Source organism: Fulvia fulva, chromosome 5 (genome assembly GCF_020509005.1).
Source record: "Fulvia fulva chromosome 5, complete sequence".
NCBI classification, from domain to species: domain Eukaryota; kingdom Fungi; phylum Ascomycota; class Dothideomycetes; order Mycosphaerellales; family Mycosphaerellaceae; genus Fulvia; species Fulvia fulva.
This window is the reverse complement of record NC_063016.1, coordinates 2,243,664-2,258,340: the sequence shown is the minus strand read 5'-3', so window position 1 is coordinate 2,258,340 and position 14,677 is coordinate 2,243,664. Positions and strand designations below refer to the sequence as shown.

General features: G+C 53.2%; 4 protein-coding genes across 4 annotated transcripts; 1 reads left to right on the top strand and 3 right to left on the bottom strand.

Annotated features, from left to right (window-relative positions):
* Position 1: 1 nt before the first annotated feature.
* CLAFUR5_05909 (FAD-dependent monooxygenase sdcF) lies at positions 2-460 on the bottom strand (the record flags this gene model as incomplete). The annotated part of the gene is made up of 1 exon (XM_047905057.1): positions 2-460. One exon carries the CDS (start codon positions 458-460, stop codon positions 2-4), a length of 459 nt encoding a protein of 152 aa, XP_047761777.1.
* Positions 461-489: 29 nt separating this feature from the next.
* CLAFUR5_05908 (FAD-dependent monooxygenase sdcF) lies at positions 490-1,656 on the bottom strand (the record flags this gene model as incomplete). Its single annotated transcript, XM_047905056.1, has 2 exons — positions 490-584; positions 645-1,656. The coding sequence occupies 2 exons, from the start codon at positions 1,654-1,656 to the stop codon at positions 490-492; spliced, it is 1,107 nt and encodes a 368-aa protein (XP_047762229.1).
* Positions 1,657-3,371: 1,715 nt separating this feature from the next.
* CLAFUR5_05907 (ABC multidrug transporter F) lies at positions 3,372-8,195 on the top strand (the record flags this gene model as incomplete). Its single annotated transcript, XM_047905055.1, has 9 exons — positions 3,372-4,964; positions 5,015-5,086; positions 5,146-5,459; positions 5,509-6,103; positions 6,152-6,479; positions 6,529-6,929; positions 6,997-7,339; positions 7,392-7,495; positions 7,545-8,195. 9 exons carry the CDS (start codon positions 3,372-3,374, stop codon positions 8,193-8,195), a joined length of 4,401 nt encoding a protein of 1,466 aa, XP_047761786.1.
* A 234-nt stretch (positions 8,196-8,429) lies between these two features.
* CLAFUR5_05906 (uncharacterized protein) lies at positions 8,430-13,091 on the bottom strand (the record flags this gene model as incomplete). Its single annotated transcript, XM_047905054.1, has 1 exon — positions 8,430-13,091. The coding sequence occupies one exon, from the start codon at positions 13,089-13,091 to the stop codon at positions 8,430-8,432; it is 4,662 nt and encodes a 1,553-aa protein (XP_047762232.1).
* Positions 13,092-14,677: the final 1,586 nt, after the last annotated feature.

Here is a 14,677-nt window from a genome sequence, read left to right as displayed (position 1 = left end):
TTCAAGAACTACCTCCATGATTCCACAGCTTGAACCCACCAGAAAGCTGACGCTGAAAGACACCTTTCGGATCATACTTCCTACTCACTTTCCTCATGAACTCGACATTGTCCTTGCCATAACCCTTGATAGGATCCTGCCACTTCTCCGCATAGTTCAAATACAACCAGTCGGTAGCAACCCCATGCTCCTCAGCCAACCGTTGCCGCTCCGCGAACGCTTTTTCCCACACTTCCTTGACCAAAACATCATTTTCCGCCCCCGCCCACTGCATATTCGGGTCCGCATTCACGACGTATCCATCCTCAGGTCCAATACCGAGGACGTTCCCACCCGTGGCAGCGGAGCGAGACGTCATGATGGGATGAAGAGGTTGGAAGGCCATAAGGCCGGAGAAGTGAGGGATCTGGTGAAAGAGGTAAGTCATCGCTTCGTCGAAGATGTCGAGGAGTGCAAGCATAAAGGTTGGGTCTTTGTTGACGCGGAAGTTCATATTGATGAGGACGCGACGGGGGATAAGGGATTGTCTTGACTGGCGACGCTGGAGAGGAAGGTGTGGAGGGGTTGGATGGCGAGGGTGTTGTCTAGGGATGTGGGGTTAGTGGTGTTGTGAGGGGTAGGTGTGTTTGGATGAGGGGGCGTACTTAGCTGTGGAGCGGCGTGCGCGAGTTTGGAGAGGAAGGGTGGGATGGTGTTGGTCGTGGTGTTGCTTGTTGATACTTTGGTATGAATGAGCCAGTTTGATATGCTTCTTGTTACACTGTCGTCTGCCTGCTTCTGCCAGCTGAATAGGAGCAGGTATACTGAGTATGGGTCATATTGCTCGATTGGAGTGCTCGCCGTTTCCGCGAAAGCAGTCAGAACACTGGTGACGTGATCGGCGTCGTAAGTCACAACCCCCTGGAGGAAATCCCCACCTGGGAACACTTTCAAATGAAAAGCTGTAACAATGCCAAAATTGTTGCTTCCACCCTTCAAAGCACGGAACAGGTCAGGCTTGTTAGAGGCCGATATCGTTTCCAATGTTCCATCGGCCATTACCAGCTCAAAGGAAATCACAGTGTCACAACCCCAGCCATAGCGTTGAGAGAAGAAGCTGAATCCTCCACCAAGAATGAACCCCGATACGCCCACGGTAGGGTAACGGCCGCCAGCGACGTGGAGACACAAGGCATCCAGTTTGTCGTATACGTCATCCCAGCGAGCTCCAGCACCGATGGCGACAGATGTTCTATCAGATGCCACGATTGTCTCGTTTAGCTGGGAGAGGTCGAAGGTGATACCAGTGTCGGTGTTTGCAGCGCCTGACCAGCCAGTGTGGCCTCCTCCACGGACGGCAAACTTGCATTGGGACTTGCTGAGGAGACCGATTGCAAGAGCTACATCTTGGCCCACTGTTGCGGTGAAAATGCAGTCTGGCTGAAGCTTACTCGCCTCTGACCAGTACCCGTTCAAGAATTGCTCGTATGTTGCATCGCCCGAGTACGATAGATGCGGAGCGAAGTCGTTCGCAAGAAGCTGGCAGCAGCTGTGCTCTTTGGTCTGAGGATATGCATGAGGAGAGGAGCTAGACTGACTGGTATTGTTAGGTTCCTGGGCGCTATGCACAAACTCTACTGCACCAGCCAGTAGAAACATGCCAAAAAGGGCAAACATCTTGTCGGAAGAACTGGTGTGATGGGAAAGAATGGCCGTTCTGCCAAAGCGACATTCATCTTGTGTTTAAGTCAACGAGCCTCGTAAGATGAATACCACACGCACCTCGAAAGCGTGAGCGGAGACCCAAGTAAGTAGGTAGCACAGCTGGAGGTGTGTGACTTCGGCGGTCCAGATGGCTGCATACGTATACTCGTCAACAGCATAGTCACAGCGCGCGAAGCGGTGGTTTACCAGCACCGGACCAACGGATCGAGCTCCATCAGCGGCACAGAATCTGTACATGGCGACGACTGTTAGAAATGGCTGTTCTGGCTGGCTTGGAAGCGCATTCGCGTCATGAAGATGCCTGATGGTAGGCATAGAATAGAGTGCCTCTCTCCATGTCGATTACGAGTAGACTGCAATGCTTCCTGGCAATTTGAGGCTGAGGCGTTGCATGCCGTTCCGAGTGGTGTCGTGAGAGCTGCGAGGAGCCATGATGAGCTATGATGAGCCATAATAGCCATGATGAGCCATGATGAGCTCCTGACTGCCTTCGTGAACGTCATAGCGTTTCGCTGGGACAAACGAATTTATGCTTGTTAGAATATGGCACTGCCTGCTTGGCCTGCCGCATGTTCTCATGCCGTAAGTCATCGTTTGCCTCGTACCACATCACCAGAACCTAAACGAGGCGGGTCGCAAGTCTCGCATCTCGCAGTCCGCGGGTTCCAGACGGCGGACGCCGCACCGGCTCATATCTCATCACAGCGCGACGGGGGCAGATGCAGGATCCACGTCTGTCAGGCGGTAAGGAGTAGGCTGTGAAGTCTTGAACGATGTCGGAGTCGATGAGACGATGAAGGATGTGGATGATGGTGTTTTGCAAGATTCAGTTGCAATTGGAACTTGAGGGTCCAGGACCTTGTTCGCCTGAAGTCTGACCCAAGCCCAAAGCGTCTGAATTGCTGAGATCAGACTTCTTGTCAACACAACACACGTGATGCTCTCTTTCCCGCATCAACATCACAAGGCTGGGACGCCCCGAGACAGCAGCATGAAGCGTTATGGCTTACATATGAGAGCAAGAGAGACGACTACACATGGCTGCCACGACGGAATACCTGGATCAACTGTCACACGTTCCCATCGCGTCGTCGCTACGGGGTCGAATGGCTGCATCCCACCGTGACCACTCTCAGTCCCATGCAGCAATTACTGCTCTGATACTGGCCAAGTCGTGAACACTATGAAACCGTCTGATCTCTGCCCACCCGCTTCTAATCGGTGCTGCCTCTTCGCCACGAACCGAGCCTTTTGAATATCGCTCAATCGCAATGGAGCCATCATGCCAGGAACCCGTGGGCGAGGCTCTGGTCTCGCAACAACGAGAGCCGGGCACTGTTCTCCTATCCTGAATTCCGCCGAACTCCGTATCTGTGATCGCAAAGCTTGGCATCTCGGCAGGGACTGATGCTTCGGCGTCCGCGGGCCCCGCGCCTTGGTCGAGTACAAACAACAAATACGACGATGGGGTTTCGTTATGTGGGACTTATACGCTTTCCACCTCTCGTGAATGAGGTGCTCGCTCTGTCACAGCCACCAGACCCCAGGAACATCGCGGCAACCACGCTTCTCCTTGGTCAACGACAATTCCAGAAGCCATTGCAGAAGGACAGCCAGCATCGTCTGGTCGTCAGTCTGTGTTTTGCAGGGCGCAATCTAGCATCGACATGTCTGGAGCAATGGGACTTCTCGGACGCACGAGAAGTATCGATCAAGAACGTATCGGACACCAGGAGACTGCGTCGAGCTCAGATTCTGAGTTGAACGATAAGGTTCAACCTGACCAGGAAGTGGATCGAGATCGTGCGATTTGTGAATTGGTTCGAAGATTCACTTCTCAGTCCGAGGCCTATCCATCTCCCTTTCAAGCAGAGGACAGCTCTCTGGACCCAAGAAGTGAAAAGTTCAGAGCGCGAGATTGGGCCAAGTCTTTCTATAACCTCCGCTACGGCGACCAAGGATCCATCCATCGTGTAGCAGGTGTTGCTTTCAAAGGCCTCGATGTCTGGGGCAGCGGATCTCCGACCGACTTTCAGCCTACTGTCGGCAACCATATATTGAAACTACCATCGATCTTTGGCCGCGGCTTCGAGAAGATCAACATCCTGCGCGGTATCGATGGCCTTGTTCTCCCCGGCGAGCAGCTTTGCGTCCTTGGTCCTCCTGGTTCGGGCTGCTCTACATTGCTCAAGACCATCGCTGGCGAGACCTTCGGCTTCCAGGTCAATCCCGAATCGTCACTGAACTACCAAGGGATGACCCCAAAGGACATGAAAACGGCATTCAAAGGCGAAGCGGTCTACACTGCAGAAGTGGACGCACACTACCCACAACTCAGTGTTGGTACGACTCTCTACTTTGCTGCGTTGGCTCGTGCACCTCGGCAACTTCCACACGGAGTCACTCGCGCTCGCTATGCCGAGCACCTCCGCGATGTGGTAATGGCCATGTTTGGAATAAGCCACACTGTCAATACACGCGTTGGCGACGATTTCGTGCGAGGTGTGAGTGGCGGAGAGCGTAAGAGAGTCACAATTGCCGAGGCTGCTCTGAGCTTTGCCCCAGTCCAGTGCTGGGATAACGCAACTCGAGGCTTAGACTCAGCAAACGCAGTGGAATTCTGCAGAACGCTCAGAACCCAGTGCGACGTCTTCAACACCTCCAGCTATGTTGCCATCTATCAAGCACCGCAAGCCGCCTACGATGCCTTTGACAAGGTCACCGTGCTATACGAAGGCCAGCAAATCTACTTTGGACCGGCACAAGATGCGCGTGACTATTTCCAGAACCTTGGCTTCATTTGTTTAGAATCGCAAACGACGCCAGACTTCTTGACATCCATGACTTCGGCATCTGAGCGCAGAATTCGTCAAGGGTACGAGAATAAGACACCGCGGACTGCAGACGAGTTCGCGCGAATATGGAAGGAAAGTACTCAGAGACAGATTCTATTGGCCCAAATCGAGGAATACAACAAGCAGTACCCTTTGAACGGTTCCCACAAGGACAGCTTCGCTCTGTCGAGGACTCTCGAGAAGTCGACTAAGCAACGGCAGAGTTCGCCATACACGCTTTCGTACTGGAGACAGACACAGATTTGCATGTGGAGAGAGCTGCAGAGATTGAAAGGCGACCCAAGTGTTCCGCTCGCTATGCTGTTCATCAATTTCTGCGAGGCTCTGATTGTCGCCAGCATCTTTTATAACCTGCCGCAAACGACGTCGTCTTTCTTCAGTCGTGGTGCTGTGTTGTTCATGATCGTAAGTAACAACCCGAATCTTGAACGGAGAAGTCACTAACACAAGTACAGGTTCTGCTCAATGCCTTTGGATCCCTACTTGAGATCATGTCACTGTATGCTAAGCGGAAGATCGTTGAGAAGGTGACCATGCCATGCGAGCATCTGATGAACTACGACCAAATGCTAACGTCTTCTCATAGCACAACCGGTACGCGCTGTATCATCCAAGCGCGGAAGCGTTGGCTTCGATGATCATGGATATGCCTTACAAGCTCACAAATGCTGTAATTGTGAACTCTACGCTTTACTTCATGGCAAACCTGCGACGCGAACCAGGCCCCTTCTTCTTTTTCTTGCTGATCGCATTCAGCATGACGATGGCCATGTCTATGTTCTTTCGACTCTTCGCTTCCATGACCAAGACGCTAGCGCAAGCTCTCGCGCCGTCCGCAATCATCTTGCTCCTGCTCGTCATGTATACGGGCTTTGCGATTCCGGTGCAATATATGAGAGGGTACGTCTCTCGAGGTCTTGGACGTCATACAGCGCTAACATGGTGGCAGATGGGCAAGCTGGTTCAGATGGCTTAATCCAGTATCCTATGGATTTGAAGCTGTCATGGTCAACGAGTTTCACAATAGACAGTTTCCCTGCGCTGCTTTCGTCCCCACAGGGAATGGTTACGAGGAAATCGAACCACTACAACGAGCCTGCGCGGTACAAGGCGCTGTGGCTGGCGCTACCTCCGTGAGCGGCACTGCTTTCGTCGAGACTGCCTACGGATACGAATGGGGCAACCGATGGAGGGACTTTGCCATCATCGTTGCCTTCGCGATTGGATTATTCATTGCTCACCTGGTCATGAGCGAGCTGGTAGCTTCAGAAGCTTCGAAGGGCGAGGTTCTCGTCTTTCGTCGATCGAAGATGCGGAAGAGAGGTGTTCGGCATCGTGCAGACGAAGAGGCCGGTAGCACCTCTTGCCAAAAACTCGAGAAGCCATCTGAAAGTAACGACAACTCCACGGAGGATGTCCAAAAACAAGTGTCAATCTTCCATTGGGAGAATGTCAACTATGAAGTCCAGATCAAGGGCGAGACGCGGCAGATCTTGGATAGTGTTGATGGATGGATTAAACCTGGAACTCTCACTGCTCTTATGGTATGTTGTCTTGAATGTTGATAACGTGATGACACTGACACTTTCAAGGGCGTGTCCGGCGCTGGCAAGACCACGCTTCTCGATGTGCTAGCAAGTCGAACGACAATGGGTGTCATCTCAGGAAACATGCTAGTCGACGGAAGAGACCGCGACGGGTCATTTCAGCGAAAGACCGGCTATGTCATGCAGCAAGACATTCATCTGGAGACCAGTACCGTACGTGAGGCTCTGGAGCTGTCTGCTATACTACGACAACCTCCGGAGTACACACGCCAGGAGCGGCTTGCATATGTGGGTCATGTCATCAATCTCCTGGAAATGAGCGAATACGCGGACGCTGTTGTCGGGTTTCCAGGCTCGGGTTTGAACGTTGAACGTAAGTGATGCATCGAAGCCTCTGCGTCGGGCAATGCTGATAAATCTAGAACGCAAGCGGTTGACGATAGGCGTTGAGCTCGCTGCACGACCCAAGTTACTACTCTTCCTGGACGAGCCGACCTCTGGACTGGACAGTCAGACGTCCTGGTCCATATGTGACCTGATGGAAAAGCTCACCCGCAATGGACAGGCGATCTTGTGCACTGTACATCAACCCTCCTCACTACTCTTCCAGAGATTCGATCGTCTCCTTCTGCTCGCCAAGGGTGGTCGAACAGTGTACTTTGGTGACATTGGCCAGGATTCCCATATTCTGGTAGACTACTTTGAACGGAACGGAGGCCCCAAGGTCTCTCCTGGTGCTAACCCTGCAGAGTACATGCTTGCAGCCATTGGAGCCGCGCCGGGAGCAGCTACTGCGATTGACTGGCCGTCTGTGTGGAGAGAGGTAAGCCTGACTGACATAAGTAGTCTTTCACTGCAGGAGCAATCGGCTGACTAGTATCCTTTGATAGAGTCCAGAATTCGCCGCGGTACAGGAAGAATTGGGACGACTCAGAACACTTGCCAACCAGCCATCTGTCGGCATGTCATCTTCCGATGGCAACCAACAGACTTTCGCGGCGCCTTTCTGGACACAGCTGCACGTCGTCACCAAGCGTGTCGCCCAGCAATACTGGAGATCGCCAGCATACATCTACCCCAAAGCGGTCCTCACAGTAGGCGGCGCAATTCTAATCGGGTTCTCCTTCTTCAAAGCAGACAATACTCTGCAAGGCCTCCAGAACCAGATGTTTGGCGTGTTCGTCTTCTTGTTCGTCATCATCCAGCTCATCTTTCAGATCTTCCCGATGTTCAGTATGTTCACTCTTCCAAATTTCAGCATGAGCTTTGCTGACATTCGATGTAGTTATCCAACGCACCCTTTACGAAGCCAGAGAGCGACAGTCGAAAACCTACGCGTGGCAGGCGTTCATGTTATCGAACATACTGGTGGAAATGGCCTGGAATGCCGTAAGCACAACTCCCCCTAAACAATTCGCATCCCATCTAACTCGCACAGCTCATGGCAATCTTCTGCTTCCTCGTATGGTACTACCCCGTGGGCCTCTACCGCAACGCCGAATGGACAGACGCCGTTCACATCCGCTCCTTCCACACCCTCCTCCTCATCCTCGCCTCCTTCCTCTTCGCCAGCTCCTTCGCCCACGTCCTCATCGCCGGAGCCCCCGGCGAAGAAATCGCAGGCGCACTTGGTGCTCTCTTCTCAATCATGCTATACGCCTTCTGCGGAATTCTCGCTAGTCCGGACGCTTTGCCAAGGTTCTGGATCTTCATGTATAGAGTCAATCCCTTTACATACCTCGTCTCCAGCCTGATGGCGACGACGATCGGCCAAGCACCCGCGTTCTGTGCAGAGAGTGAGTTCCAAGTGTTCGATGCACCGGCTGGCCAGACTTGTGGAGACTATCTGAGTCAGTACATGGCCGCGAATGGGGGCTATGTTCAAGACCCGCAGGCAGTCGATGTGTGCCGGTATTGCCGCTTGGATAATACAAATGAGTATTTGGTTGGTATTAACGCCACTTGGAGTACTAGATGGAGGGACTTTGGGCTGCTTTGGGTTTTCATTGGGTTCAATATCGTTGCGGCAATCTCTTTGTACTGGTTGCTGCGGGTGCCGAAGAGCCGGGGGAAGCGCAAGGCAGCCTGAGCTAGGTTTGAAATCAGTTATCTGAGCCTGAATTGAGCGAAGGCGATAATACTGTATGGTTGCAGACACATATCCACTAACCCGCACAAGAAATAGAAGTCTGCGCACAGGAGAGATTTCCATTGGCAAAAACGACCTGATTTAATCAGTCCTCCATTGCCTGCTGGAACATCTACCTCTATCTCCCCTACAGAGCAAAGCCTCAAGCTCGTCACTGCTCCGCCAGACTGAATTCTACCTAGTCTTGGCCGCTCTGAGCCCCGAACTCATCTTCTGAACTTCTTCCTCCTTGACAGGCCGCACAAATCCCTCTTCGCCATCGACAGACTCCTCAAACTCAGAGTCCTCGTCCTGCGTAGGAGATTCGCTGCCCGTGGTTGAGGTACCTGAGGTCTTTTTGGTACTGGATGCCTCCATTGATGCGCTCTCCTTGAGCTTGCCTTTGCCATTGGCGCAGTTGGCACGATGATTGCCAGAGCTCGACGAGGGACCAATTACCGTTTGCCGATTCTCTCTGCCTTTGAATGAAGGAGAGCCTGCCTCGTCTTCGGCATCCAAGCTGTCGACGATCTTGATGTTGCCGTTTTCGGCTTTCTCTAGACTGCTGTAGCGCCGATGTCGTTGCGTTTCTGTGCTGTTTGGTTGTGGGATCGGTCTTGAAGGTCCGATGACCGTCACTCTCCTACTATCCTCCCAATCAGCCAGGTCATAGACCTCTGAGTCTGTGCCACGATCGTCGGTAGAGGATGAGAGGCGTTTGGGTGATGCGGAATGTCCTGCCGATGAGTATGCTATCGCGGCTTCGGCATCTTCCCTAAAGCTGCGCATCTCCTCCGATAGCACACTTGCGGCATCGTCATCTTCCGTGATGCTGCCATGTCGAAGGAACTCTTGGACCACGGGGCTGCGGACCCGCTCGTGCTGTTCTGCGCGGCGACATTCGTACGCATTGTAAGCATCGTCTGCTTCCTTCTGAGTCTGGGTTGGCGTGCTTGGGTGTTGGCGGTCATACTGCTCTCTTCGCAGACGCATCCTGTCCCAGTCGCCACCAAACTGCACGACAGACGCTTGTTTGCCGTGCAGGATGAAGCGCGGCTTGTCACGCTGCAGACCTGGCGTTGCTTCTTCGACATCTTTGTCGAGATGACCTGCAGAGCGCACAGTGCTATCGCTGTCTTTGTTGCGTCGGTGTTTGTGGGTGTGATCGCGATGGTGGCCATCACGCAAGGTCTTGTGTAGACTTCTCCGGACGCCCTTGTGCTTACTCTCCGGCGACGTGCCAAGCTGTGGGTTATCGATGCTGGGCATCCTGGGCGAGGCTTCCTGCGCCGGTCCCATCGTGGACCGAGCAAGCAGCTTCAAGTCCTTCTCGTCCAGATTGGGATCGTCTTCGTGGCTGGTCTCAGGAGGGTTGGACGAGTGTGTCCGCTGAACCCGAAGCACACTCGAAGTCGATGATGATGAATGCGTCAGACTGCCGCCTGCCCTTTTGCTGGCGGGTGTTGACAGAAGCGTGCTCGAGACAGACGGCCGATGCTGATCTCTAGCAGCGACATCCAAGCTCAATGGAGGCAACTGCCACCCTTCTTGCTGCTGACCATTTGTCGAGCCAGAGGGCGATTGGAAGATGTCTCTGCTAACCGTGTCGACAGACTCCGCCGTAGAAGGCCTATCGTTCATCTGCCTCGTGGTCGGGCTTTGAGGCGGACTTCTCACACGCTGCGAACTCAGTCGAGACAGCATCTTAGGTTTGTCCTTCCTCGCAGACTCTGCTTCAGCCTGCTGCTGGGCACGTTCGGCGGCAAGTTTGTCTAGCTCGGCTGCTGTCATGCCGTCCAGCCGCACGTCCATGGCAATGATGTCTCTATGGCACTTCATCCGCCACACGTCTCGTCGTGTCCAGATGATAGCAGCATTGATCCTCCCTCCCGCACTTCGCACATCGTCCCTCGTCTTGTCGGCAATCGGCGCCAGGATCTGAAGATGCCGTGCGTCTCGAAGAACTCTTTCCAGCTGTCTGTTAGTAGCTGCGACTTGGGTCTCAAGATCAGCAATCTTCTGAATCATAATCTCTCTTCTTGCTGCCATGACCTGCTTCTGCAGTGCCGGGCTGAGTCCACGACTGGTCAACGTGACCTCTCCCATTCTTGTTTGTATCGATCTGGTGGAAGTCGTCGAGTCGAGCCTACCAAGGTCGCGGTTGCGTGTATCTTCTTCATTCCCAACCATCCCTCTAATTCTCACGCCAGCGGCACGGAACGCCGCGGCATAGTTGATCAGGCCGAGCCACTCGTTGAGTTCCGACTCGTTGTCTGCCAGCAGGGTTTCTTCCTCGGCTCCGGGTCTAACGAAAACGAAGGCGTTCTTATGCTTGTCGTAGGTGGAGTCGATGAGAGCCACAGCGTTGTCTGTTTTGATAAGTGCATCTGGCTTGAAGTTCTGTAAAGGTGGCTTGAAAATGACGGGCGTTCGAGGTTGGCCGGGCTTCTGATGCTGCTTGAATTGATGCATAAGTCCTTTCGCCCAGTGTGAGTTCTTGAACAGGTAGAGTTGCGAGCCAGTCAAGACAGCGCCCCATTCTTGCCATGGGCGCTTAGTCTTGCTGCGTTTCGCAGATTTCCGCCACAACGTTCCCACTTTCGTTACCTTGAGATCGACAATGCCTTGCTGTGTCTCTGTTGGGTTGGGAGCGCCGTTGATGACCTGGCTTTCATAGGCTGCAGGTCTGCTTCTCGCGGATATGATCTGCAAGACTCCTGTATGGGTAAAGGCTCGCTGCAAGTAGTGCATATCTAGCTCACCCTGGCTGCCCCGATAATCGTATGGGTCGTCCAGCATCATGACATCTTTGATGGGCGGGCGTAGCTCGTCGAGTCGGTTCTCAACAAGCAAGTTGTAAGGATCAAGCGGTCCGGAGGGCTTCTTCGCGACGACATCTGCTCCAGGTATAGCACTTTTCAGTTTCCCACCCTTGCCCGTGGGCCTGAACGACAGCACTTTCTGGCCGTTGATATCAACGTCTTCGTCGTAGTGTACAAATGGCGTATAGCAGATGTTGTCGTAGATGCAGCTCAGGATGTCTCCAGACATACCTTGCTCGCGTAGATTCCTCGTGTACTCTTGCTTTGTCATCTTCTTCTTGACATTCTTGTTGAAAGCGTCGGTGTGCAACATCATGATACTGAAGGCAACAACATAGGCGACGTCCGAGCTAGGGAAGATGCCGGGATTGCATTCGTGATATCTGTCGGCAAAAGCTTGAATGACTCGATCCACCTGCTGCGTCTCCACGGGAAGCTCTGCCTCGAGCAAGAACTTACGGAAAGACATGTCGATTGGCTCGCCAAAGAAGGGAAATCTCCTGGTGTAGCTCCTAAGCACCGCCATTGAGAATGGGTCTGCCGAGCGGGATAGGATCGTAGCGATGACGGACCTGGCGACAGCAGCTTCTAGACGCTCCAAGTACTTTCCAGGAGTATCACCCTCTTCTCGCTCGGGTATGACCAGCGCTTCGCGACTGATGGCAAACGAGTTGGATTTGCTACGCGTCCCGGGCGAGCCATGACGAGGCGAATGCGGCTCCGAGCCTTGTCGAAAGCGTGATAGACTCAAGAATCCGCCTAGACTCGATCTTCCGGTCGTTGAAGTTGAGTTCCTACCGCTAGCAGAGAGCGAAGGTGGTGTATCGACATCGCGAGAGCTTCGGCCAAAGCTACTCGCCGTGGATGCCCTGTCCCGCATGCCCAACCTCATCGGTGGTTGCAGAGGCGATGATGAAAGAGAGCTCTGCGATTGTCGCGAGTTGTGTCGATCCAAAGGATGTCCGAGATCAGAGAATGACATGGATTTGTTCGTAAGCGCAGCATTTGAGGGAGGAGCTGACTTCGCGTGAAGTCGTGCCTTGGCAGGACTCGTCTCGGTATGTCGTCTCTGTAGTGCCGACTCTTGTTCTGTGGTAGGAGTGCCGTGGATCTCGGGCGTATTAGATTGTGTAGATGCGCGATGAGTGGTGGGACCGTCGTCGTCCCGTATATCTGGGGGCGGAATCTTGATGGGTACTGGAAAGAGAGAATTACGATTCGGATTCCGCCGGGGTAACTTGAAGAAGGTAGTATGCGTCGATACCGTATGCGTGGTGGTGGTTGTAGATGCGTAGATCTGGCCATCGCCCGAACTGCCATTGCTGCCATCGGAGCGGGACGATTCGGAGAGCCGTGGATCGGTCAGGCGCGACACGGGAACGGCAAGCGCAGAGGTGGACTCGTCGCCATACGAGGGAGGAGCTGTGGCTGCATTTTGAAGGTGCATCGTGGAAAGTCGGTGCAGGTCCTCAAGCCCACTGTTCTTGCCGCGTCGCCATCTCAACCCACTCCGTCTTTCTGGCTTATGTTCATGCATTGACATGCTCGGACTCTGCATCCTTCTCGACGACGCTCTCTTGAACAACGACGGCCGGACGTGCCTCTGCTCTTCGTGCAACGCATTGTCCATCGTCGGCGCCGTCTTCACAATCTTGGGCACGACCCCATTGTCCGCGGTGACAGTCGGTATGGGCGGCATGTCGTTGTGCTCCTCTTCCACGGCCAGCGCGTCCAGTCTCGCCCTTGCAGCCAAGTGCGACTCGGAGTAGTTGCGAAACTTGATGAGATTGAAGCGTTTCTTGCTGCCCTCATCGTCCGTGCTCGGCTCCACAATGTCGTCCGGGTGGAGCTCGTGCGACAGTCTGGAAAAGGTCGACTGGCCATAGTCGGAGACGGGGCGGATGGTCGAGTCGGGAGAGATTTCATTGGCAGTGAATGGCCTCAGGGATGGCTGTTTCTGCGCGCGTGTGTGCTGATGACTATGTTGGTCGTTGGCAAGGTCGAGGATGCTCCTGCGCTTCACCAGCAGCGGCATGACCGGCACGCGGGACTGCTGAGGGGTGGAGCATTGGAATCGGGCGAGTGTATGAAGTAGAGTACTGTACGATGGTGGTGATGAGGGAGGCTGCAGTTCAGGCACAGGATTCCAGTTCCGAGCTTGTGGTAACTGGAATGCTCTTTGTGAGGCCGTCGCTGCCGCTAACGTTAAACCTGCCGCACGATGCCTAACCCGTTGCAAAGTGTGGCGTGCAGGCCGCAGGGTTTAAGTGGCTAGTGAGGCGAGATACTTGGACAGCGTGTGAAGTGTAGCAGATTGCAGATATACCTCCCACCTCTTGTACCGCCCATACGATCTGAGATATGAGGCGGGCAAGCGGGCTTGCATATGCAGCTATCTACGGTATGGCCTCCCTGATCAGCATGCTGCAGAAGTTGACCTCAACAAGGACGCCGTGAAAAGCCTAGGATGCCGTGAAAAGCCTCGGCCGCTGCAGCAACCAATTCCTGGTCACTCTCACCGCGACACTCGATATAGCTCTTGCGCCGAATCTCCAACAGTTCCATACAACACATCCTACACGTCAGAGAGATACACTTTCCGACCGCGCGTCGCAGATGTCGCCAAGGAACGCACGTAAGATTACACAGTGACACTAGAAGTCATGTCCATCGTTCAACGGTCACGTGAGATGTCATCGAAATTAGATTCCGAAGAACTGCCATAAGCTTAAATTTTGTGGGGCCATACTGGAATCTCAAGAACGTAGCATCTTTCACCTTCGTGGTGCAGAGGAACGGCTTTGCAGCGTTATTTCCTGGGAAGTATTGCCAAAATTCCATTGTCAGATACGTCGGGGGCTGGTCGTCCATTTACGGCTGCCCTGCAGTGCCAATGCTTTGGATTTCATCAGTTGCTCTTTCAACCCTTCTCTCAGGGACGCCTCGTCAATACCGTATGGGATGCGGTAGCCACATACAGGACGTAGACCAGTCCACTGACCAAGATCGAACACATGAAGCGCTGACGCAAGTCCTCCACAGCAAGGGCCCGATGCCGCTGCACAGGCTCTCCTTCTAACCCTACCTCCCAAGTCAGGCGTATTGCTCCGGCGGAAGCTTGCCGAGGGTCACGTGTGACCCTAGCAAGCTTCTTGGCGGAGCGCCTGAAGCAGCCGGGTTCAAACGTATTATCTTTAACACTATATTAAAACACCTTATGTTGAATAACATAATAACTATATAAAACACGGTTATATACTTATAGGCTTATACCTCCGTAACATTACGGCGTATAATATAAAAAAAGAATCGCATTAATCGGGTAAAAACTATAACGTACTTTACTACCGAGCGGGCTATACTACCGAGCGGGCTACTTTTACTAAGAACTATACTACTTCTACTTTAATTGCGACGGTATCTTAATACGACGACATCCTATAGAATCGTTACTAGGAGGACAATTCCTCTTTAGATTCTTTACTATTTAGCGAGTCTACTTAATAAGTACGTACGTTATACCCCGACTCGCTATATCGCTTATAGCGTCGTAGCCTTAGTACTAGCCGAATACTATCTAGCGACTCTCTACTCACTTCCTACCTCCTAGTATCCCCTAGA